Source organism: Micropterus dolomieu, linkage group LG19 (assembly GCF_021292245.1).
Source record: "Micropterus dolomieu isolate WLL.071019.BEF.003 ecotype Adirondacks linkage group LG19, ASM2129224v1, whole genome shotgun sequence".
Classification (NCBI taxonomy): Eukaryota; Metazoa; Chordata; class Actinopteri; order Centrarchiformes; family Centrarchidae; genus Micropterus; species Micropterus dolomieu.
This window is the reverse complement of record NC_060168.1, coordinates 11,318,289-11,343,393: the sequence shown is the minus strand read 5'-3', so window position 1 is coordinate 11,343,393 and position 25,105 is coordinate 11,318,289. Positions and strand designations below refer to the sequence as shown.

Sequence of the window (25,105 nt, the reverse complement as noted above, 5' to 3'; positions counted from 1 at the left end):
ACAGTATATAGATACAGTATGTAAGCAGGCATAAATAACATAGGAAAAGAAAAGAACAGAGGGGGGAAAAAGAGGAACTCAAAGAAAGAAAAACACAGAGCAATTTCTTAGTTCTCTTGGTTTCCACACGCAAAAAAAAGAAAGTGTCACTCAAGAGAAGAACCCATGCATATTATCAGTTCAAGAACAGTATCAATCTGAAAGCCTCAAAGAGTTCAAACAAAAAGATATAGATTTACAGTATATATTAATGTGTGTATATATTCTTAAAAAATCTACTTCAACCAAATACTCTGAATAAGATGCTACTTTTTTGCCATACAATAAACATTTTCATAAGGAAAAAAACTCAATTTTTTTTATTAACTTACAAATAATACAAAAATAGACAATGGCATGTTTTTGAATCAACAAATGAAAGCATGGTATACCAATGCAAAACAATCAACATACAAAACAAAAAAAGATAATAAAAAAAGTCACATTTAAATAGTGAGAGACAACAGTAAATAATGAAACAAAACACTGTGAAATATGTTCACTTACTGTATTAAACTTACACAACACAACTAAACGAGGGCGAGGCAATGTACAAATACAAGGGATAAATACATTATTTATAGGATATTTTACAGGAATCCCCTTTTTGTATCCAAATCCATGTTGCTCATGTTTAGCAGGTGAAATATTGACAACACACAGTAAATCTATCTTCTGTACTGAGAAGCTGCCTTAAGACATTTAATGTTTACATTTCAAACTATAGCTATCGCAAAAAGAAAAGAAATGTCAAATGAAAAATTCAACTTTTTTTTATATACAAAAATATATCACATATATCACGCTTTTATACTAATTAGATATTTGCTAGACTCCTTCAGTACAGTGCTGGCTGGACGCACACATCCTCTGGCTTTTCAAGTCTCCGACAAAATGTCAATTTTGGCTAAATCATCACCTTTTCTTCACATGACAAGCAGAAAAGCATATTGCAAACAGCTCAATCCTCACAGTTTTATTAAAAAACATACAAACCAAATGAAAACAAAAAAGAAACAAAGAAAGGCATGTTTTCTGATGTTGAATTAGCATAGGGTGAGTTTGTCATACCACTTTTAAATTTATGGGACAATTAGCAGCAAAAATTGAGGGTTGATTTTTGTTATTTTCTGTATTTCTTTGCTTTTTTGTTTTGTTGACCTTAGTTCCATTTGGCCAATGTGCTGTTATGTGGTTTTAGCAAGCAGGCTGAGCTAAGGAAAACATCTTCTATTGTGACAGAGGTTACGTAAACTTCACGGCCAAACCAACACTTCGCTGTTGTTTGTGCTAGTTACGGATTGCAAGACGGCGTGGGGCCTCCAGTAATCAAACCCAAAACCATTCAGGCATAAACATAAAGATAAATAAATGTTCTTTTCATGAGGTCAGTGTCACACTGTGGGTAAACTATCAATCTCTATACACTCCATCCAACGTGGTGTCAGAGAAGCTACACTAATTCAATCAAGAGGGAAATAACATCACAAAGGTTTGTGTTGTCCCTTTTTCTCCTCCCCTATCCCTCCAGATGAAATCCCAATGGAAAGGCCTGAGTTCAACAGAGTCCTGCGTCTTATCTTGACTTCCTTAAGTTCAGCTCTGGAGCATAACAGAGACTCGCCAGACTCTGCTACTGTGTCTTTTCCTCTCAACATTCCCAAATCTCCAGCTATCCCATATCCTCTACATGGGTGGAACGATCATCCCGGGAATCGCTGTTTTGTGGGAAAAGAGGGGGAGGAAGATGGTGGAGCAGGGTAAAGAAAGGAAAAAAGAGAGAGAGAGAGAGAGAGAGAGAGGTCAGTCATGTGATTGCTGGGTTTCATCTGTCATCACAACAGTCACATAACAGAAATGTGCTCCAGCATCTGGCGAACAAAGACGACTCTCCCTCATTATCTCTTCATTCCGAGGCCCCAAAATCAAAACATTTTTCTCCCCCTGCGCTGCTAACTTGGCGCGCAGTGACAACATCATTCAACTTTTCGCAGGCTCTCTGAATAGCTTCACGCAAGAGCTGCCACTGTTAATTGTTAGCAGTTACATTGTGTAAGCCCATTGTACATCGTGGAGCATAATTCAAACATGAGAGAGAGGCGCAGTGACGTGGGCTGGTGAGGTGATGAAATTACGCTGTTAACACTTGAACATGGAAAGGGAATCCATGAGCCTTTTTATAGGGAGCTTTATTCACATTTTTACTTTCTTATATCATGCTCTGCTTTCCTCTCGCTTCCACATCTTCACCTCCTCACTCCCATATGCCCCTCACCCTGTTCCCTTCCCCCCATTTTTACAAAGCCATCAAAGTGAGGATTTTTTCATATAACATATTGGCTCCCTATTGATTCCCCTCTCTCTTCAATCCACTAATTCCCTGGTTATTTCCTAAGTGTCTCTGGCTGTGTGTGTGTGTGTGTCAGCCTGATCAGCGTGCAGTGGCCAACGGCCTTTGGGTCACCATGGTCAGCGCTCATCAACGCCGACAGAGGAAGTGAGGAAGTGCTTAGCTTGGGGCTCTGATAAAGATTCCCATCCATCATTTCTCTCTCTCAGGATCTCAACACCATACAACATCCTGCCTAGACAGACAGATCCCGTGCTACATCTGATGGACCCACCACCATCACCTCCCTACAGAGACACCCACTGGAGCACAGGCAGGAAGCAGGAAGTGAAACAGGAAATGGAACACATATGGTGTGACATGCCGTCCCTCTGACAAGTCAAGAGTGACAAATAAAAACAGAAAGGAGAAAGGAGGGTAGCCCAGGATGAGCTGGTGGTACAAATGAGCCGTGTGGGATATAAAGAAACAAAGAAATGAAAGAAAGGGATAACATACTTCAGGAGAAGGCCAGGCCCTGCAGAGAGTTGGCTGATGAGTACTTGCTAGAGTCCACAAAAGACTGATCTACAGTGAGGAAGGAGAGTGGAGGGGTTCAAGGAGGGGAGAGAAGGGTGAATCGGGGAGTGAAGAGGAGAAAGAAAAGAAAAATTGGAGGAAGAAGTGGGAGTAAAAGTGAGAAATTGTTATTATAAGGAGGCGAAGAAGAGCAGGATCAAAGCTTGAGGCATAGACAGTAACATTATCTTGAGAAGTATACTTAATATATAAATACACATAAAACCAGTAGCATTAGATACCATGTAAAATAGGTGTTAGGTTACCTTGCAGGCTGTTATTAGCGCTGGTGCACGTGGGCGGAGGGGAGTTTTGGGGTCGCACAACAGGGGCAAAGGCGCTCTTCTGCTTGACAGCAGCGGACACCATGTTAGCTGGAGAGAAGGAGAAGATACCAGAGGAGCTGCTGCAGTTGGAGGGCAGGCTGGTCGACGAGGCCATGGTGGGGCTTGATGGGACGACTGAGAGAAGAGAGACGGGTAGGAAAGGGTGGTTAGGGGGGGTCATAGGGAGCACGTAAGGGAAGAATGACAGGGGCGGGAGAATGAAGACGGAAAGGGGAAAGATGAGGTTAGAGACAGGGCCGAGGGCAGAGGACGGGTAGACGGGACGAACAGAAAGGGACTGGTCAATGGATGATGGCAGGAGGGATGATATTTTGGACTCAGATCAACTGGCTCAGACTTTTTTTTGTAGTTAAGCAATCATCTGGCAATTAGATATTCCATAGCTAAGACAAAAATGTGTTTAGTTGGAAACTTGCACCGAAAATAGCCTTAAGCATTTTCTGCCTCTGATCAGTCTGTTTTGATGACTCATCCTGTTGCTGAAGGGGTGCAATGGCTTGATAAACAACTCCTCGCTATCTTGGGGAGCTGTACTCATTATTTGTTTTCGGGGCAACTTACAAATAAGGCCCTCTCAGATCACCTTTTTTTCATAGCTAATATTAGAAAGATTTCAATGAACAGCCAGGGCAAGTGGTTTGAGTAAAATCCAACGCATTGGGTGGATAACATTTGCTTCACTATAATCACTGCTTCTTTGTGTTTTTATTGCCATGCTGCCATCTCCTTAAACATGGTTTAATCAGTTATTGGTCATATGTTCAGCCCGCTAATCAGTGTCATAATATCAAGCCTAAAGGCCCGGTCACACCAGAAAGTGGCACAGTGAAATTCAGCAGCCACCTAATTGCAAACCCCCTAGCCGGCAGGAACATGCTTCTTTCTATTTTCTTTTTACTAAGCCGTTGACTCACCCCTGTCATTTTTTTCTAAGGACTGTACCCTAGTCTTATTTAATAGAGGAAAAAAACTCTAGCGTAAAACACTATGTAAATACACTAGCTCACCAGCTCAGTCACTAACTAGACAATAAGGTCACACAGTTTTTCCTTACAGGTTAAATGTACCATCGACTGTTTCATAACTGTTGGTAAACCATATATTTGTTGCGGATAAGTTGGAACAAAATTTGATGATAACTTTAATCTAATAAACTATGATAGCTTCCTCCATTTTGGATTATCTGTTCATTCAATGATCAGCAATGTCAAGATGGCTTGCTATTGGTTAATGGCACAAGTTTGTGGGTCAGAGTTCACCAAAAGTTGAACTCCAGTGATCTCTATGGGTGGGTTCCAATACCCATACCACCATACTATTTAGTATGGTATTATAGTCAGAAAAATTTTGAGTATGTCTCAATAGATAGTAGTTATGTCAAATGCAGTATGCCAAAAATACCAGAACATCCAACTGCATGCGGTCGCATCTTATAGTACGCATGCCGGCATGCTTTTCTGGTTATTCTGACCCACAATCCTCTGTATCTGAGCAGGAGGGTCAAAGTTCAAGGCGCAATGTTATAACAAAGTACGTCCCAATTGCATGCATACTAGATGAAACAGTACATACTTTGTAAGGGCAGCTGCAGTACGTACTGAAGGTTAAAAGAAAAAGTATGCGATTTGGTATGAAGCACATGATTCCACTGGAATAGACTTAAAGCCTTGAATTTGTGAAGCTCTCAGCCTTAGGTCCACATCGTAAGTCGAGCTCTGGATTGTACACATAAAACATTATTTGAAAAAAATTTGAAATATTTGGGTTCTTAAAACTTTATACAAGATAGCTTTTAGCTGGATTTGCTCTTGCTACAAGTTGCCGCCTGCTGTGGGTCACAATCGTGAGACTCATCCACAGACATAAATGACCAGAAGGCTATTTTCACAACCCAAATCCTGTCTCCCTCTAAAATCATCCCATCCATCCACTTCTTGTGGGTTTGTCTTTTGTCTTCTAATACACTAAGAGCATTCTCCCCCTCAGTGATTTTACAATCAACCAAGTCGTATTTCACCTGCCCTCTGATATCTGCTTCTGCCTTTATTGTTGTTATTATCCAACACTTAGCTTTTATGGCTCTTCCTGACAAATCCTCGCAATAAAGTCATAATCCATTTATGAAGGGGCCTAACTAATCAATTAATGAAAATTGGACCTACAAAGGCAGGCCGAGGGGCCATTGATTGAAAGTGTCTGTGTGGGGCCGATGAGCCTGTTAAAATACTTGTTAACACCCAGGAATCAAAGCGCTGAAATGGAATTGCTTCTCTAGCAATTAGTTTATTGATTTAATCAAGGGTCTTTAATGTAGGGTGAATGTGTGTGTGTGAGCAGAGGTGGTGGCGTGTATGCGTCGGGGGGGGGGGTTGCTAGGTGATCTGCTCCCCTGGCCAATAAAGTGGGGATTTGCGTTTGACTCTGTTCTTAAAGAAACGATGAGCCAGCTGAATTGCACGACTTTCTCCTTGTGTGTGTCACTTCTTCCACCCCCCATTCTCAATTCCTGGCAAATACTTATTCTTTCATGTCCAAAAGGCTCAGATTAAATTGTTTTCCCTTTCCTTGCCTTGACTTTATCATCCTCTCTTAGTCTCAGAGGTGGGATGTGGTGTATTTACTCACTAGCATAGGGAGAGTTGCCTGCAGATCCATTGAGGAAGTTGGGCGAGGTGCCCAAGGTTGCCATGCCAGAGTTAGCATAGCCATTCATGCTAGTGGAGACAGAGCTGTAGCTACTTTGCTGGGGAGTGGAGCTGGGGACATAACCATGTGGGGACACACTGCTTGTACTCCTACTGAAACCTATGGACAGGGAAAGAGAGGGAGACGGAGAGAAAATAGGTGTTAAGGGTGTGGCAGATGGCAGACAAAACAAAATGAGAAAGATTACATGCAATGCTGCCAAATGCTCTTTCCCCTACACGGCTAATGGACATGGCAATATAAGCCAAAAGAAATTTTCAAAAAATCTTAGACAGCATATGGCAAAGCGAGAAAGCAAAGAACAAAGCTGGGAACAAATCATATGAGAGGGAACTAGCTGCAATCCAACCACTGAAACAAGAGGCCTTTAACCTTACTGGCTCCTCTCCAAAATTAGATATATTGATAAGGCAATTAACACTAAAAGGCCTCTGCAGCTCTCTTGCAATTTATGAAGAATGAAGCCACTATTTCTGACAGGACCCTTTTCTCCTTTATGCTTTACGGGGGCAGTGAACAGAAAGAGGACAAGATGGAAAGAAGACTATAAATATACATCTCAGGTCCAACGCGCTGACACTGGAGAAAAAAAAAGAACAGCTGGAATTGAACATCAGGAATTTCTGCTTAGTGCAACAAGGGCTGCACTTCTCTACTCTAGTAGCCACCTTCTTGATAATTAGGTGCCACCTATTCCCCATCCTCATCTGTTATGAGTTGCAAACTGTAGCCGAGAAGTCACGCAGCTGATATCTGTGTTTTTTTTCTCCACATCTGAACATGTTTCCAGATGAAGACGAAGGAGAGAGGAAGAGGTGTGGAAGCTCGTTGCAAGTATTGAGACATATCCACAGGCCAGTCCATCCACTCTTCTCTCCCTCCCCTTCCCCTGATACATGTGATGAATCACCACTGACTGCACCCACATCTCTCTCTGTCAGACAGGGGCCGACCCCAGTCTAATATACACACCCCTAGGACCCACTCATATTTCTCCATCGTACTCCATCCATGGCTCTCTTTTTCTCCATTCTTCACTCTCTCACCTTCATTCTTTCCTCGTCTCAAGTTTTCCCTGTTTCTTACTGCCGCCTCCTCCTCCTCCTCCTCCTGTCCTTCCTGTTCTCAGAATCTTCTTTATTTGCCCCATGCTCTTAAATCACTTCTGGATTTCCCACATGAAGAATAAAATGTCCCTATCGCACAATTTTTCTTTACTATCCATCCCTCTTTCAACAAAAAGAGAAAAAGAAATAAATCACCAGCACATTTCCAGTGATTATAAACTTTAATTGTTCCCCGTTGAGTTCGCTCACCCTGATTGGCTGTTTGTGCCACCTCTGACCCAGCGAAGGAGTTTACGGACATCATTCCAGCATGGACGGAGCCGCTGCCAAGACTGGCTAGCTGGTTGTGCCCTCGTGGCACTGTTGTGTAGAGGGCCTCTGCGATATCCGCTGCTCGTTTCAGAATCATCTCCTGGCAATGGAGAAGAGAGAAAGAGCTGTGGTCAGCAACAGAGGCAGGAGAGAAGAGAAGAGAAGAGAAGAGAAGAGAAGAGAAGTAGAGAAAATGTGCCCTTTATGCAAGCTTTATGGTCTCACAAGAATGCTAGATTTCCACTTGAAATACTGCGCATGTAAACCTAGTAGGCTGAGAGGTTTTTATCAGTGGTCACTGGGAGTGGTGGGATTAGTTCCAGTAAATGGAGGAAAGCCTCATTAACAGACTCATCAAATCTTTAGCCTGCCTCTTCCTCTCTGTGTTTCCATTCTCTTCTCCTCCTCCTCCTCATCTGCTTCTGTATTCTTCCAATCCCCCTCTCCTCCCTCAACATTTAGTTTTCATTGTAGTTCTCCTCCTTTCCTCCTCAACATATGAGCTGATAAAAGCGCTAACTTATTCCCTTGTGTGTGCTTGTGGGTCCCAGATCTTGCATAAACACAGCAGGGTGCTGCTGGGCCGGCGGAGACGCCGCCTTTGATGCTGCCAGTGGTCCGAACCTACAAACATGATTTCATCTAAGAACAGATATTGATGTTTGTGTACATGCTTTTTGTGTGAGTGTTTACCTGGTTATTGTGCGGCATCCCGTACAAAGCCTCCACCAGGTCTGCTGCTCTCTTTAAGATCACCTCCTACAATCGAGTGCAGACAGAGGGAAGGGATTGATCACGAGTGTGGCGGCTCAAAGAGTTCGGTCACTTTTATTACATTTCACATCTTACATTATGCTGTGAATGCAGAACAGAGAGTGTAAGAGAGGAAGGAGGCAGACGGAGGAAGGGAGACGAAGAGAAATGGGCCTGTCCCAGCACTTTGTTACTTGCCGGGGCAGTTTGGGAGAGCAGAGGTAAGATACTGTTATCTGTGAATAAAACATGAGCCTATATCTCTTTATCAGTCAACCATCTTCCACGTCTACTCCTCCCTACTGTCACTGCTGGATCATGAATCTACCACACATGATCACCCATCAATCTCATTTAACACAACATATCATCAGGCTGACGGCTATACAACTCCCCTCGTCAACTGGGACACACCCGTCTCCTGCCCTGCATTAACCCTGTAATGATCCAAGTGAATAGCCCTGCATCCACTTTGTATGATAAATGTAGAACATCATTGCTCAGGTGAAAACCGCCGAGTGGAATTTCCCACATCAAACATTTATCCTTCCGTGGTGTTGCCGTTTCTCCGCGATCATTTTCCACCACTTACCCTCCTTTCTCTCCTCTCTCTGTCTCTATTCTTCTCCCTGAGTGTATGAGTGTGTGACTCCAGGCAGTCGTTATACGTGTGTGTGTGATGTAGACACCTACAGCCGTACGAAACCCTTTTTAAAAGTTAATGTGCCGGGGCCAGGATATATGCTGGAGGCGCGACAACCAGAAAATTGCTGCCCCCTCCCCTCCAACCTTCCCCTCGTTTCTTTCCCTCCCTCCCTCCCTCTCTTCCACTCGCGCACACACACGCTGAGCGCTATACCCTCCTGAGTGTATCCCTCGCTGTGAACAAGCCCTGGAGCATGTGTGCTCTCTGTTCCGTGACACACTGCCTTTCAATCAGACCTCATATCACACACACACACACACACACACGTGCACACACAGACACAGACGCAACCGCACACGCAGCCACGCAGCCACGCACATGTGGAGGCTGTCGAGCACGCCCAGGACATGACGAGAGGGTCAGCAAAGCAATAAAGATTGTAGAGCGCTGTCCGAGGTGCTAAATTCACTCAATAATGGGAGCGCTGCCTCTGTGTTAACCTCCCATTACTAGCACTATCTGGGGGAGGCAGAGAGGGAGGCGCGGGGGGAGAGATGGAAAGAGGGGAGACCGGAGAGGAGGCCTGCTCGCGGTGATTGAGAGATGTAGAGGCCCTAGGAAGGTAAGTGGTTCTTTAGTATGTATGCACCGCTCCTCGCTTCCTTCTCTCTGCTTTTCCTCGACTCCCCATGCCTCCCAGGGATTGCTAGATAGGTAGATGGATGGATGACGGGAGGGAGGGAAGGAGGAGGAGGAGGAGGAGGAGGAGGAGGAAATGAGGGAAGTGTGAGGCATTAGGACTCAAACAGATCCACAGCTGGAGTGTAACGGTGTTCAGGTAGGACACGTGAAACCTTAGTCACTTCATCTAAAAGATGTTTTTTGCCTCTCTCTTCACCAGCTATGAGTCACATAGCCTTTCGGCTCCATCTCTTTAGGACCTGTACTGTCTCTCTGTGCATCTCCATCTCTAATCTCCTTCTCTCTTCACCTGTGTCTCAAAACTACTTTCTCTTGTCTCTCTCTCTCTCCTTCCTCTCCCCCATTCACTCCATTAATCACTCTCTCGTGGTCCTGTGCCCTGTCTGTACCTATCAGTCTCTCGTTAGCAAAGGGATCTGTCCAGTAGCTAAACGCGATTAGGCAGCGCTCCAGAGTCGTTCTGATAAACAGATAAATGTGGTTAGCGCCGTGCTGCCTCCCTAGCTCTGCTGCTGTAAGGGGAGACCATTTCCTGGGCGCAGGGTCTCTTCCCGTAAAGTCAGGCCCACAGAGACGTCAACAGGAAGGGGAACCTGATCCAGAGCAGAGCCTGGCCCCGTCTGGCAGGGCGGTCACTCATTAGCTGGCCCCAGACCCCCAGCTACACCACAGCCTTAGCTAAACACCCTGCAGTCTGGCTGAGTCTGAGCTACCCAGCACTCCCTCCTCACTCTGACTGCCTGACTATTAGCCACAGCACAGAATGGGGGCTGTTTTCAGCTGGACACTGGACCATTACCACAACATACAGAGATAGAACAGGCACTGGCAGATATCCTGCTTGGTTCCCTTCTCAGTGTGTGTGTGTGTGTGTATGGGGGGTGCTCATTAAGAATCCCCTTGAAAAATGTGCCACAAGAATGGAATATATTATATTCCCAATCAATTTAGTCTCTATTAAAAATTGACTGAGGGACAACTTGAAAAGAGGTTTTGCCAAAGTAGTCATGAATGGACATTTGTAGCACAAGAAGTTGCCAGTGTGTGCCCCTCTCTCTCATGATTGAGGCCAACAGTTGAGAGAAGGGTGGTCAACAAACTGTTATTACCTCAATAAAGGCACAAATCAATAGAGCTGAAATGAACAACCGGGCCTGCCAGCTACCGCTGTTCATTTAGAAGAGAAAGAGACACCGCAGAGAGATGGAGGAAGAGGAGGAGAAGAGAAGAGATGGATGGATACAACGATATTTAGAGAGATACAGGGGGTTGATGGGCTAAAGACCAGAACTCACCGGGACAAGTCTTGTATCCACCAGACATGACACACAGTGAGGACAAGTGATTTCTCTATCTTCCTTCTGTATCTACCTGGGCTCTCCATCTCTGCCTCATGGTGACTTCCCTCCACTGACTGTGTATGTGTGCGCACGTACAGGCACAGAAAAGTGTGTGTGTGTGTGTGTGTGTGTGTGTGTGTGTGTATGCTGGAAGTAATAAAGTCCACCCGGGGTTGACTTCGATCCACTGACCCAGCAGGAGGTAAGACTGGACAGCTATGATGGATCACCTAACCTGCTTCTGCTCTCTTTCTCTCTCCCCTCAACCTCCTTTCCTCCCTCCATCTATCCCTTTCCTCTCCCACTTTGCCAGTCTAAATGACCTTATACTGAGTGGAAGGATGAATAGAGTGGCTTGTGCGTTTGCCATGCAAATAAAGTGTTTGTTTGAGCAGAAAATGACCATGAACATATGATAAAAATGTTTATGTGCATGCTGCGTAGTGTCATGTATAGCCTACTGTCTATAACAAACAGTAATTCCTCTGTATGTGAGGTCATGCTGCCCTTGTGCCATGTATATCCATATATGCTATGAAACTCTAGGAGCTGTCAATACCTCTCTGTACCGGTGTTACCAAGACAAATTCCTATAAAATAATTGCAACCAGCATGAGCGCAGACACATGAGAGGAGTGGAATCACGTACCTTGGGTAATCTCTCTTGGTCTCCAGGATGTCTGGGGATGACCTTCTGTAATCTCTGGAAGCCGTAGTCTATGGTTGGCTCGTTCAGCGCTAAGCACAAACAGAAAGAGAGAATGCTTGATTCTTAATAATGAAAACACCTACTGTTCAAAGGCAACTGAGAGATCCAGCTTGAGAAATGAGTGATTCTCTCCTACGGTAGAAATGACTGAATGAAGCACAGGTTTGCATGAATATTTCAACATTAAACTTAACATGCCAAAAATGTGGGTGTTCTCTATTAAGTCTGGTGTGTGTCTTTGTTTGTCTGTGATGTAATGAATCTCTCTCTGTCGCCTGCTTTGGTGGTTAATAAAAAGACTGTCAGGAATCAGGCAGAGTATATGTGTGTTTGTGTGCATGCGTGTGTGTGTGTGTCCTGTGGTCTTGCGTTGATCAGCTACTAATATAAGCAATTACAGAGCCTGGTTTCAATATAACAAAGGCTTGATCGCTCCGGGGAACAAGCTAAAAACACACACACACACACACATGGAGACAGTTGCATATACTCACACGCACACACACACACACACACACACACACACACACACACACACACACACACTCACACACACAGTCAGATCATCCAGGCAGCAGGGAGAAAGCACTCTCTAGGCATGCTGTGGTCGTGCTACGGTAATTGAATATGAGAAGATTTACCATGAATATTTAAACATTAGAATAAATACAATGAAGATCTGAGGCTTATAGTACAAACACTTCAGAGGAGGATTGTTGGATAAGTGCTCTCTCCACATAATTCATTCCTAATGTACTCTCTCTCCATTCCCTGTCTTTTACCCTCCTCCCCCCTGTGTCTCTTTGTGGGTTGCCTGGGGAGTCAATGCACATACATAGATAACAGTCTTCACTACTTCTCTGGGCTACAGCCTATAAGATGCTGCTTCTGTGTATAGTTTGTGGATTGAACATGCCTGTATTCGTACTTGTATGTGTTCAAAAGTTAAAGAGAAGGAGCCATTATGCGTGAGGAATGCCTGTATGTGTCTGTGCCGTCCGTCTGTTTCCCCTGTGGGTCGCAGCTTGGACGTTTCCTGAGGGCTGATGCCCTGCTCGCCTCACATCTGAGCAGCCAGGCTGACTAGGCGGCCCCCAGAAAAAGGCCCCTAGAGGCTATGAGTACAAGCTGTCCTGCTGGACCTCCAGTGTCTTCACCATGGCTCCTCCTGAGCCGCTCGACTCAAACACACGAACCAAAAAAGAGCAAAGGAGCAGGAATGGGTGATGCTCTGTTTTGGCAACACAAACGTATTTGGACAGCTCTCCCAGCGGACCGTTCCAGTAATCCATAAGAGTGAAAGAAAGGAAAGGTGAATGGCTAGAAGCAAAGACAGTACAGAGGGGGAAAAAAGTAGGAGTAGAGATGCCAGAGGCAGGATCAACTTCTGAAGAATGACACACCAGCTGGTCCACTGATAAAATAAGCCAAAACAATGAGATGATCACATGCAACAAATAAAGTATGAATTATTTCTGAGGACAAATATTTGACATTACTTTCCTATTCTCTGATCTCTCTAAAGCCTTAAGGAGGATTTGCCCTGGATTAGGCCTGCAGTCTGAAGAGGGGATTGTTCCGACAACATCCTCTCTTTCGTCTCAAAGGCTTTTGTTTTTATGATGAATTTTTTATCAGTTCTCCACAATGCGCCAAATGAGCCTCGAGTGAACAATAGCATAAAAACCCCAAGACATAGAGCGATACCCCCTATTACAAATAAAGAGACAATTTTGGTAATTGAGAGAGGAAGTGATATTGTCTCTGCTCGTTTTCAAGGACCATAAACCAGAAGAGGAGTATGTGGGGGACAACGGCACCACTAACTACCTGGCTTTGTCTCTTTGGGGATTATCTTGGTATTTTACGCTCTTATATCTATGCTCAATATCTCACATTTCAGAACAGGAATTAGTACTGGAAAAAGAAAAAAACTGTCCTACCTCGAAAGAGGAGTGGTGTGCTGGTACACTCCAGGATTCAAAGCACACTCTCCTATACAGGTATATTTATAATCCTTAGCTGTCGCTCTCCAGAAGAGCAAATCAAAGCCAGTAAAACATAACTGCCATAAATAAATGAATAGATGAGCAACAGCCCTGGACTGGAGGGATTCACCTAGCAATCACCCACATCAGATCAGATCAATGCTCATGGAAATTTCATGAAGCCTAGAATCCACACCGCTTCATATTTCACTATAATAACCCACAGAGCCGCAGGGGGAGTGTGTATGAAGAGGTGAGGGGGTAGGAGAAGGAGGAGAGAAGGCTAGGGTGGAGGGGTGTTGGAGGTATGAGCTTTAGGGGAGGAATAAAGGAGGGGGGGATGCAAAGAGTAGCAGGTGGGGGGATGAGGGATAATTGAGAGGTCAGTACGGTGGAGTCGTCCACACAAGAGAGGAGGAGGAGAGATGGAGGAGGAGGGAAGTGTCCGGTAGCCCTGTCTCCTTCTCCTCCTGTGTCACAACACTATGTGTGTGTGTGTGTCTGTGTGTGTGTGTGTGTGTGTGTGTGTGCGTGTGTGTGTGTGTGTGTGTGTGTGGGTGGGAGGGTGAGTGGGCAGTGTACTTGCAGGGTTAGGTAATAGGCTCTGAGGCTTGATGTTAACACCTTAACTGGCCCTCAGACAGTGGGTAAGGAGCTGATCATATCACAAACCTTCTGTTTCTCTCTCTCTCTTTCTCACTCTCTACTCCTTCGTCTTCCCTCTCCCTCCTCACATCTCTCTCTCCCTCCCCCCCTCTCTCCCTCCCCTCTGCAGTCTCCAGTGCTCAGGTGTGATCTCATAAGCGCTGCCTTGCGATCGATGCCGCCAGTGGCAGGGGGTTCAATAGCTCTGAATTACGGCTTCATTTCTCCCCCCCTCCACACACACAGATGAGAGCTGCCCCCCACCCCCTAACCCCCCCACATCACCACCACCACACACACACACACACACATATAAAACAACCCCACCGACTACTCACAATCCAGATCAATACCTTACAATCTAATTTTTATCCATTTTTCCATAAACCCAGAGATTGCGTTTATTTGCAGAATCCGACAAGCTAAATAAAGCATCGCTTGAACATGTCAGAGAGACTAATGCATGGCTGAAAATTCATACACAGAAAACAGATGAGTAGAGCTTTTTACTCCTAAAGGAAGGGAGAAGCTGAGGCTGACAGAGGAAGGGGTGGTGGTGGTGGTGGTGGTGGGGGGGTGCTAAGAAATTCTACAAATCAATGGAGGTATGGATGCTACTACAACCTAAGCTCTAATTATCTGTTGCAAAAAGTGCATGTCGACAGTTAACAATACCTGACAGCACGGATCCACACAGGGAGAATATAAATTCTGCAAATCTGGAAGAAAACTGTACGCTTGAATTAACACCTAAGAAAATGTAAGAAATCATTCCCCTGGTGAACGGCGCTCATTTCAGCGGGGTATAAAATAATCTACGTTCGAAATTCATTTACATCATCATCATGGACCAGATGCTCCTGTAATAAGAATGGAGCATGCTAAAGAGGGAAGACAGGCCACATGGTGCAGAAAATTAATCTCAATCTCAAATAGAGGTGTGAATTTCCTCACTGTTAAGAAGCAGTAAATGTGAATGTGTGCAGCTATCTCAGCTGGCCCCGTCTCCAGCTGGAGACCAGCCGTTTTAATCAACAGCAGGCCTCCACCCAAGCTCAATAAAAGACAGCATTCACAAATAGGAGCAAGACAAGTAATTGACCAGCTCGTGGTTGCACCCCACTTTTATTGCCAGATGACTTCATGCTGCATTTGTGTGTCTGGATGTGTGAATGTGCTCAAGCATGAATGTAGGTGTATCACATGTGCATAATAATGTAGAATATATATGTCTATGTTAACTTTGTTTCTGTAGAAAAATAGATTCTCTGGTAAATTGCGCCAACATCATGACATCAACACAGTCAGCATCAGATATGTTACTTATTTGAAGTATTCAGGCAGCATCTGAGTAAAATAATCTTTCTCAGTGTGTGGGACAAGAAGATTTCACCACTATCTCGAACAGTTTAAAAAGGGCTAAAATAAATCGAAACTTTACAGAGCATGTTCATGCTGTGGCAACACATACTGTGGCATCGTCTATGTTTCACTCCCGTGTCTGTAGTGTATAAAATGACTGACAACTGACAGTCCTTTCTCCACTCCTAAAACTAATTTGGAGCACAGAGGCAGGCAGAGACAGATGGAGGGAAATGTCAGCAGCATCCCGGCTGGTTTAAATTCTGTTCTTGACTTTTGTCTTTCCCCTCACTATTCCCAGCAACTGAGTGATGTTTCCTACACACCTAATCTGCACTGAGCACTGAAAAACTACCCCTAATGTTTGTGCGTGCGTGTGTGCGGATGCCTGTCGGTGCGCATGGTGCCGGCCTTAATGTGAGCCAGCAGAGCCTTTTAATATCAGCAGAAGCTGTAGAGGAAGCACTAAGCAGACAAGGCTGCATACTGAGGAGGGAGGGATTGCCTTTTGAACGACAAGGGTGATTCATCAACTCCCCCAATCTATGGCCTGTATCCCTGTGTCACACACACAAACACACACACACACACCACACACACAAACATACGCACACACGCACGCACACACACACACACACAGGACCTACTGGCAGAGAGTATTATCACTCTATATTGCATAGGGAAAAGAAAAGGGAGAGCTTCTCTGATGAATGTTACAAAGGCAGCAATCCAGTAAAAGGTAATACTCAACCAAACATGGAGATGCATTTGTACAGGAGGTGGTGGTTGGGGGGCAATGACCTGATAATAAGGGAGGGAGGGGGAGAGATTAGGGAACACTCTCAGCCCCAGAGGTGGGTAAGGCAGAGGGCAGAGAGAGGAACAGAAGGAGGATAAGGGGATAAAAAGACAGAGGAAGAGCAGAGAACGAAGAAAAAAAACATTCTTTTATTCTTATCAGTGGAGAGCTTAATTGCCTTTGATGAGTCTAATTGGAGCTTTCTGAAGTCTAATGGCAGAGGAGTCCTCAGAGACAGCAGAGGACACATTACTGTAATAGCTTCTCGCCGAATCTCCTCTGCACCAAAAGTCCCCTGCCTGTCTCCTCTGTCCTGAACTACAGCTGGAATGTTTCCATTCAGCAATGGGCAGCAGTGGAGTATCAGTGATCATGCACAGAAGGAGGTGGGAGGGGGTGGGGGGGTGTAAGCCTATAGACAGGTTATTTGCGTGTGTGTGTGTATTCGTTGGGTATGTTTGCAAAGTAGCAGTAGAAGCAGCAGTAGTATTGGGTATGTGGTGACTTAATTAGGTCTGTGAGCTGCTCACTTTCCTCTCCTCAGCTGAAGTTGATTAGCAAAGCCAGCTGTCCCCAATGTAATTCAGTGTGTGCATGTGTGTGTGACTGTGCGTGCACAAGTAATATATGAGTATATGCATGTCTACGAGTGTGGCGCTGTGCTGATGCGTGTGTGTGTGTGTGTGTGTGTGTATGCACTAGCTGCCAGCTGCCTCGCAGTGCTGCCAATCCTCCATGATTAGTACCCACTGGCAACTGGGCTCAAACTGGTGCCAAACAGACCCAGGAGGGCAACATGGTCCATGGTAATCCTCCATCTCTCTCTCCCATCCTCCCCTTTCGCTCTCCACTCTCACCAATTGCTTTTTTGAAAAATACTCTGTCTGCTCATGCTATCGCTGTTCTTGGCCTCTCATTCAAGATACCGAATGTGAGCAGGTTCCTCCATGCTATGAAAACGTAAAATGATCATTAAAAAAGGGGGGCTGATAAGGGAGCTGTGGAAGAGGTACAAATACCCACTGAGGGTACAGAGCAGTGGCTGAAGTGAAGTGTGTGAAGAGAAGAACTGGGATCTATGCCTCGACACGGTTGACTGTGTTACCGTGAAGGCACCAGCGCTTGGCAAGCAGCATCGCATTGTGTGTGTTCAGCTCCCAGTGGATGACCCCTTGCTACCTCTCACCTGTTGAGATTCTTCTATGTGCCTCCAAAGAAGCCAAGAGGCAGAGAGAGAGAGAGGGGGGATGAATTCATTCAAAGAAGCAAGTTTTGAATAAGTGAATGTGACAAGGGGAAGGAGTGGGGGACTGGGAAGAGATAGGGCGTTTATGCATACGGTTCCCACATGTCTGGCACATTAAAAGGCTGCGCACACATATACACACACACACGTAGATACACACAGCTCTATGGGTTTGGCAGAGTGCGGGCTGTTGGACAGCTCTGGCATGGCAAAGGCTGCCCACCCATCTGCCCTCTGTCTTAGTAATGCAGTTACTGTCAACGTGCATGTGTGTGCTTGGAGTACATTTACGCATACGTACAAACAATCACAGTCAGCCAATCGCAGCCTTTTCCCGTAAGTACACAAACACAGAGTCATAATTATAACCCATGGACATGGATTCTTTCCATGCACAGTAATTAGGACACATACAAGATGCAGAAAATGCATGCCGCTGATGTGACGCACACGCTCTCTCTCAGTTGTGATTTTGTCAAATGTTGGCAATTCCAGCCGGGGCTTACAGCCTAAGTCTATCAGTGGTTGAGATTACAGACAGATTTATGTGATTCACCAACTCCCTGGGGACCTGTGGCCTCGCATTGGTTAATCACTGCTTCACATTCACTCTCTCTGCCGCTCTTTTCACCACATGGCTATAACTCTGTGCTGATACACTCTGGTGTAACACTCCAGCTATTCATTCCGCTGCACTCACTGTCAAAAATCACACTCTCCTCGTGGACCTCTTCCTTTGTTAGTCACGCCTTCGACAGGGTTAAATCTCAATAATCCCACTAATCAAAAGGTTAAACCTACGCTGTGACCTTCACCTGCTTCATAAAAGAGGGCAAGCACTTTTCCTTCTCTGATCAGTAGGCATTTTCACTGAATTATTAAGTCATGTTATTGAATGAATCTTAAATTGTTTAGCATGCACATTTTTCTCCAGCAACAGTGTAGGGAAAATGACATCTTATAAACTGTATCTGGTTACTTTTAGCAGATATTGCAAATACACAGTCATAATAAATAATAAATAATAAAGCAACTATGTGACATTTTTTATGTGATTATAGCTTATATTTTTCCTCTAAAGACAAGTTGTTGTTTGTAGAAAATGAGAGAATCCGGGATAAAATTGCATGAGAAAAGCCAGCAGATGAAGGCAGATGGGGGCTTCATTATCTCCTTAGATTGCACTGTAAATGAGCATCATTAGTAAGTGTTAGTGCATAGGTAATACCTGTGTAGATGAAGCGTCCAGGTGTGCCTTTGCAGAACTGTTTGGATTTGTAGGACAGCGTGACCTCCACCACCCCGGGGATGTGTCTGGGTGGAGTTTGCACACGAATGGCATGGGGGGTGATCAGCTATGGAGAGGCAGAGAGGGCAGAAAGATTAATGAAATGAAACTTCATATCTAAACAAATGCTCAGGGGACTATTCTCGGCTTGCCTCAGACCTTTCCTTTGCAGCTTTTGACTTTCTTTCTTTGTATAATCAGCCTGAAAATGATGTGTTAGCGCTAAAGCCCTCAGGTGGCCTCGTAGCCTGAGGCAATGTCACTGTGAGGCTTAGGATGGTTATCAGTGCTGACATGGACTCTGTAAGCGGGGTTCAAAAGCAGTTATCTGTTTATGAATAAAACACACCATCCTCTGTCTATTACACAGTATAAGTGAACGTATAATATGCTCATCTCTGCTGCCCCTGTCTCTGTGTCTGTCAGCTGAGAATGTCTAGCTCCCGTTAGCCACATTAAAGCACCACTGTGTCTTAAACAGGCTCACTTAGTGTGGTTGATGAGCTTACTCGCCATGTATGTCTGTGTGTATGCTGAAGGGTCTTTGAAGGAAAACGGTAACAAGACAAAACACAGATGAGACCTCACTGAGTGCTCATTTTCTACACACTATAGTGAACTAGCACTCAAAGCTAGCAGCCCTCAAAAGCTATCAATGCTGCTGCCAATGCCTCGTGTACATGCACATGCATGTGTGTTTGTGTGTGCTGTTCTAACTGTCCCTTTCATTGCTCACTTAGCTACGCTTTCATTCTACCATTGTCTGGCCCCACTCACCTCTCAGCGAGATAATATAAGAGCTTTTTATAGAATTATTCCTTTACTAAAGAGAAAGCTGTTTAGCTGTGCTGCTCACTGACCTTCAATTTCACACATACACTACATTTACATTTTAGTCATGTGGCAGATGCTCCTTACAAAGAGATTCACACTGTACACACTGTGTGCACATATTCCAAGAAGGCAGATACTAACATCATAAAAGACAGGAAGGGAGCTGAAAAGAGACATGACAAAAATAAGAACTGCTACAGAGAGAAATAAGAAAGCAGGATGTTCAGAGTATGAAATATGTTTGATATGGGTTTACAGTATGGCTGCAATTAATGATCATTGTCATTATTAATGAATCTATTTATTATTTTTTCAGTTACCTGATTACATTTTCTAGTCTGTAAAATGTAAAAAATAATAATACCTATTGATGAAAATCTTCACAATTAAGAAGTTGAAATATTTCTGTTATTATGCAGATGTATATATCCTGAATTTTCTCTATTTATTTCTCCAAATGAAATATTGCATACTTTCACATCTTTATACCACTCATGGCCACACCAAGGCCATAACCTGGGACAAGGGGTCACAAACAGATATTGCCTCGTTTTAAATGGCTTTCAAAAAAACCTTTGGAACCACTGGTTTATAGTTGAAAAGCGTCTTAATAATTTGTACACTTAAAAAACACTTGTTCTTTCAGGTGACCAGATGGGGACTCACCTCACTCCAGACCAGCATGGTTCCGAAGATGACCTGCAGGCCGTCAAAGAAGTTGTCCCCAATGATGATGACAGTAGCGCCCCCTGTGGTCCAGCCTTCACTGGGGCTGATGGCTTTGATGCTGGGGGTTGCTGCAAGATTCACAGACAAAATAGTGACAGCCCATGAAGGTCTTTGCTATTGGCGCCATGTACAGTCCCATCTTCTTCCTTCCATCTCTCTCACTCTCTCTCTCTCTCTCTCTCACACACACACACACACACACACACACATCACCTCTCTCCTCTCTCCTGGGGGTCGGGGGCGAGTGAGGAATACTAATCAGAGTGATTATATTCACCCTGTTATTAAACATCACCCCTGCCCTGTGTGTGAGGGCAGCGGTGGTGCGCTTGTTTTATGACACGTGGCAAAGCGTCCTGGCGTGTAAATGTCAGGTGTGCTGAGTGTCTGATCAAAGGCCACGCGACCGGGGAGCAGAGCAGAGCCAACAGTAGCTCTGCCCTATGAATACGCCGTCTTCATTAACCAAGCGCATAGCTCTTGCTCAGCTGTCTGCTCCATATATCTGAGTAGCTATCTCAGCGCATGGCCACTGAGCACGCGACCACACGGGGTCATTTCAGCCCCTGCTTGGACATTTGTAATGCGTTTTGTAAGCTTTCAATGTTTTCTCCTAAAGCATATTCTTCATGTCTTATCGGACAAAGTACATGGAATAACAACAATAAACCACATTTTCAATAACTGGTATTCAATGTGCTTTTTGACCTTATCTGTTTGTATTATGGACTCGGAGATTACTGGATGTGATTGAAGAAAAGAACAACATTGGGAAAATACATGTTTATACAAGCTAAATCTCCTCTCCTTAACAGATATGCAGCTTGTCAGACATGCTGTAATTCTGTAAAGCGGCATAATCCACTTTAGACTAGGCTGACTTTTTTCCCTGCAGCCTAGCCTTTGCTCTTTGCCTGACTCCCTGTTCTGTTGATCCTCCCCAACAAGCTGGAATGATATTTAGCCCCCTGATACGCCTGCAGAGATCAGCGTTCACCAAGCAGCAATCTGTGGCCGTAATCACGGCCTAAGATGCCTCCTTTTCACAGCCGCTGATATTATGTGCGCTCCATGTGCATGTGTGGATGTGTGTGTTTGCGTGTGTGTGTGTGAGTGTGGATTAACCAGATGGTGGAACGTGAATCCATGTGATAGGATTATACTTTGGGGTGTTCCTCGGTGCCATCTGTTCAACTCTATGCACTGCTCATCTATTACCGCCTAAAATGGGCCCCCAAAGTTGTGTATCCTGCACACAAACTCACACACACACACTCGAAACAAAAAGAAACCGCTGTCTTATTCCTTATGAATTCATCTTTTCTTTATAGTATCATGCACTTTTACCCCTTGCTCTCATCGCGCCTACATCTCTCCATCTCCCCCCTTCTGTTTTGTTCTTTCTCCTTCCAACCCCGTCATCAGAAGAACAGAAAAATAAGAGAAGAGGAAATTCCCAAACAAATCTCCCTGACACAGGGAACATCTGTTTGCGCAGTGTGTGTACTCTTCGTTCTGTGTAAGATCCAAGTCTCGCTGACGTCTCCAATATGTCCCGTCTTTGTTAACTTTTCTAATTGTCTGTGAGACCAATTGCAGGGACAAGTGGTCCACCTTACCTCTGGAGACTAGTCATTAGAAAGACTGAACCACAACATTCAATCTTAATGCAATCTACTGTAGGCCATCATGTAAATCCCTTCTTAGTTTTTTGTCATTATCATCCCTGAGGTTGACTTTCCTCAAAGAAAAAAAATATGTTTCTCTTATTCAATGTCTGGGAAATCGAAATGAGAAAATAACTGGATTAGGGACTTGGGAATCAGTGCGGGCTCCTAAATCATGTGCACATGTCATTATGAAGTATTAAAGGTTTGGGTCTGAGTGTGTGTGCGAGTGTGTGTGTGTACATGGGCTTTTTAGTGTCTGGATGGGTGTGTTTGAAAACCTGAGGGATGGGGAGTGATGGAGGGCTGGAGGATAAAAGCAGGTCTCCGAGGAAATAAAGCCAGTGTTGGCTTTAAGCAGAACAGACCTCATAAGACACATAGTGCTTATGCGAGGCAGAGCAGGAGGCCCAGAGGCAGAGACCTGAGGGGAGCAAGCCACAAGGGAGAGACGAGAGACTCACGAGCTACCACTCTCTCCTCTCTTAGTTCGAGTTAGAAACCCTACAAGAGCAGAAAGTGAGAATCCGGGAGGAAGCAGGAGGGAGATAAGAAAGAAAGCAAGAGAGCAGGTTTGAGAGGGATAGAGCGGAGACAGAAGAGGGGTTGAGTGCGGAGCCAGACAGGGGGGAAGGGGGTGAGAGCGGGAGGGAGGGAGGGGAGGGGAGTTGAACAGACAGAAAGAAAGTGAGGAAGACAAAGAAAGCTTGGCGAGAGAGCCTGGGTGTTTTGTTCCTGCTTTTAATACCGTGTTCAAGGTAGGACGGTGTTCCTTCCGAGGGGTCCAGCCTTCGAGCTCGGCGCCCGTGTTTGGAGTTGTTATGTACAAACATGTTGTCGGAGACGGCCAGGACGTGACCCTCCACGCTCACCGTAGTCGACACAACCACCTGAGAAAGACCGATGTAAACTACAATAAGCCTCATTTTGATACAGACACCTGCAAATTATGTGTGTTGTTATGAAAAGGGCATTAGAAATTATTTTACCTGGGATAGTATCTCTGTTTACTTTCTGTGTTTTGAGTTATTTTAAACCTGCAATAAAAGATTTGCTGGCAGCTTGATATGGCAAACCTGTTACCAAACAGTTGCCTGTTACATTCAGAAGACAGAGAGCAACAATAGTGTTCATGTTTCTGGCCACCTGATGAATGCAAGTCCAATATTCACTTTCCTTTTAGCTCTGTTTTAGTCTCCACTGACTCCTGAAGATAATATTTGGCTCCTCAGTTGCTAAATGCTCAACTCTGCTAGTCGCTAACTTTGGTTGTCTGCAGTTTGGTGCTGGGCAGGTTTTTCCAAGTTTAGCCGTTAACGACTATGACAGCTGTGGTAGTGAACCAACAGTTGCGGGCTGGAATCAAAACAATGAGCTGAAAGATGCTAAAGTGCTTTACAGAGCTGAGGATAACTGCAGAGTTGGGTGATAATTCTCTGTGGGTTCATCGCTACAAACGCTCCCTTTCCCATTTCACAGTCATTTGAGCCATTGTTGTATAATATTATAGCTCCTTTTAGTAAGTGTCAAGTGAATATATAGACATATGTACATTTTGGTAGTATAAGTGTAATATTAAATTCATGCATACTTCTGCTAATTAGAAGTTTGCTGAGGCATGCTGATGGCAGGGCTGCTGTGTAAGTTGTAACGCGTTTATTGTTGGGACCGTTGACTAGTATGGGAGATTTTGTAACTTTGCTCATGGTGTTTCCAAAGCACAGACAGTATTTATGCTTTGTGAATGCTTTGCTTCTCTCCAAGTGCAGGTATGCAGGTTTATGCATGGATGTTTTCTTTTGTAAAATATGACAGAGAATTGTATTTGTCCCTTTTGCAGTGTTAGTGCGTACTATGATTCCTTTCTCTCTGGACTGGGAATGCACAGAGGGCATTTACTGAGACAGAACCTGTAAATACTTTGTTTCTCATCAACTGCAGGGAGGTTATGCTGTTGTCATTGTCTGGTGTTTGCAAAAAACAAACAAACAAACAAACAAAATAAAACCCTGCCTCACCTGAAAACGCCTCATGTCTCGAGGGTTCCCTGCATTCTTCAGGCAGTTCTGGTTGCACTTCAGGAAGAACTTGAGGAAGAACCTGCAGATGCAGAGAAAGAGAGACAGAGAGAAAAACAAATGAGCTAGTGAAAGAGCAGCTGTCTGTTGTTGATAGTCCAGCATGAGCTACTTCAACAAAACAACAAACTACAAATAAAACAAATGAAACAGCAGTGGCAGACAAGGCTCATACACTATCCCACCCTCATCCATCAGTTGTTTATGACAAAGGCAGTTTTCTATGTAAAAACAGCTCCGGGATATCGAGTAAGATGCTACCTTGTATATATCCATCTCCGAGTTGCTGTCACAGCTTGCCATAAACTCACAGGAGCAGACGCAACCCCCCACCCCCCAGCTGCAGAGTCGTGTGACGGAGGTTGTGCTGTAGCTACTATGCAGCACAGTGTTGCCATTCCTGCCTCTCTCAATCTCAGTGTGAGAGACCACATCAACAGCACCTGCCATGCATTATTAATAGGCTGAGATGGCAAGTATGGCTACCCACATCAATACTTAATGAGGGAGGGAGGGAGGAGGGAGGGTCGAAGGAGTAAAGAGGGAAGTGTTGGGGGGGAGAACCGGAGGCCTGAAAAGCAGAAAGGGGACGGTTGACAATATATTCCCCAGCCCCACCCCAAGGCCTGACAACTTCTCCTTCAACTGAAACTACAGTACTGTACATATCTCCACTCTCTCTTCTGCTTTGTCTGTCTCTCTGAAAAATAAAAGAAAAAAAAAACTATATCAAATGAACCGCAAAAATAAACAGCGCCGTGTACAAATAAACAGGAACCCTCAAAAGGGGGGAAATAAAACTACAACAAACCCTACCTCCTCCTCTCTCTTTCTCCACCTCCTCCCTTTGAGGTAGCTCAAAGAAGTGCTGACAGCTGAAACTGCTTACAATACAGATCTCCACCAGCCAGAGAGAGAATCACTCCTTTGCTCAGCTTTT

General features: G+C 44.7%; 1 protein-coding gene across 1 annotated transcript; it reads right to left on the bottom strand.

Annotated features, from left to right (window-relative positions):
• Window positions 1-315: 315 nt before the first annotated feature.
• ebf1a (EBF transcription factor 1a) lies at window positions 316-24,270 on the bottom strand. Its single transcript, XM_046031434.1, has 11 exons — window positions 24,106-24,270; window positions 22,836-22,977; window positions 20,358-20,488; window positions 18,798-18,924; window positions 11,470-11,558; window positions 8,073-8,138; window positions 7,317-7,479; window positions 5,920-6,099; window positions 3,214-3,408; window positions 2,888-2,956; window positions 316-1,757 (listed from the first exon to the last, which is right to left on the bottom strand). The coding sequence occupies exons 1-10, from the start codon at window positions 24,268-24,270 to the stop codon at window positions 2,889-2,891; spliced, it is 1,326 nt and encodes a 441-aa protein (XP_045887390.1). The 3' UTR covers window positions 316-1,757; window position 2,888.
• Between the last annotated feature and the right edge of the window lie 835 nt (window positions 24,271-25,105).

Bases quoted from the DNA above. Each gene is read 5' to 3' on its own strand.
- ebf1a (XM_046031434.1), bottom strand. From the start codon at position 24,270: ATGCTGGACTATCAACAACAGACAGCTGCTCTTTCACTAGCTCATTTG. The intron at 7,480-8,072 runs GTAAACACTCAC...CTCCATTGCCAG, and splicing joins GGATGCCGCACAATAACCAG to GAGATGATTCTGAAACGAGC. The intron at 6,100-7,316 runs GTGAGCGAACTC...CCCTGTCCATAG, and splicing joins GGCACAAACAGCCAATCAGG to GTTTCAGTAGGAGTACAAGC.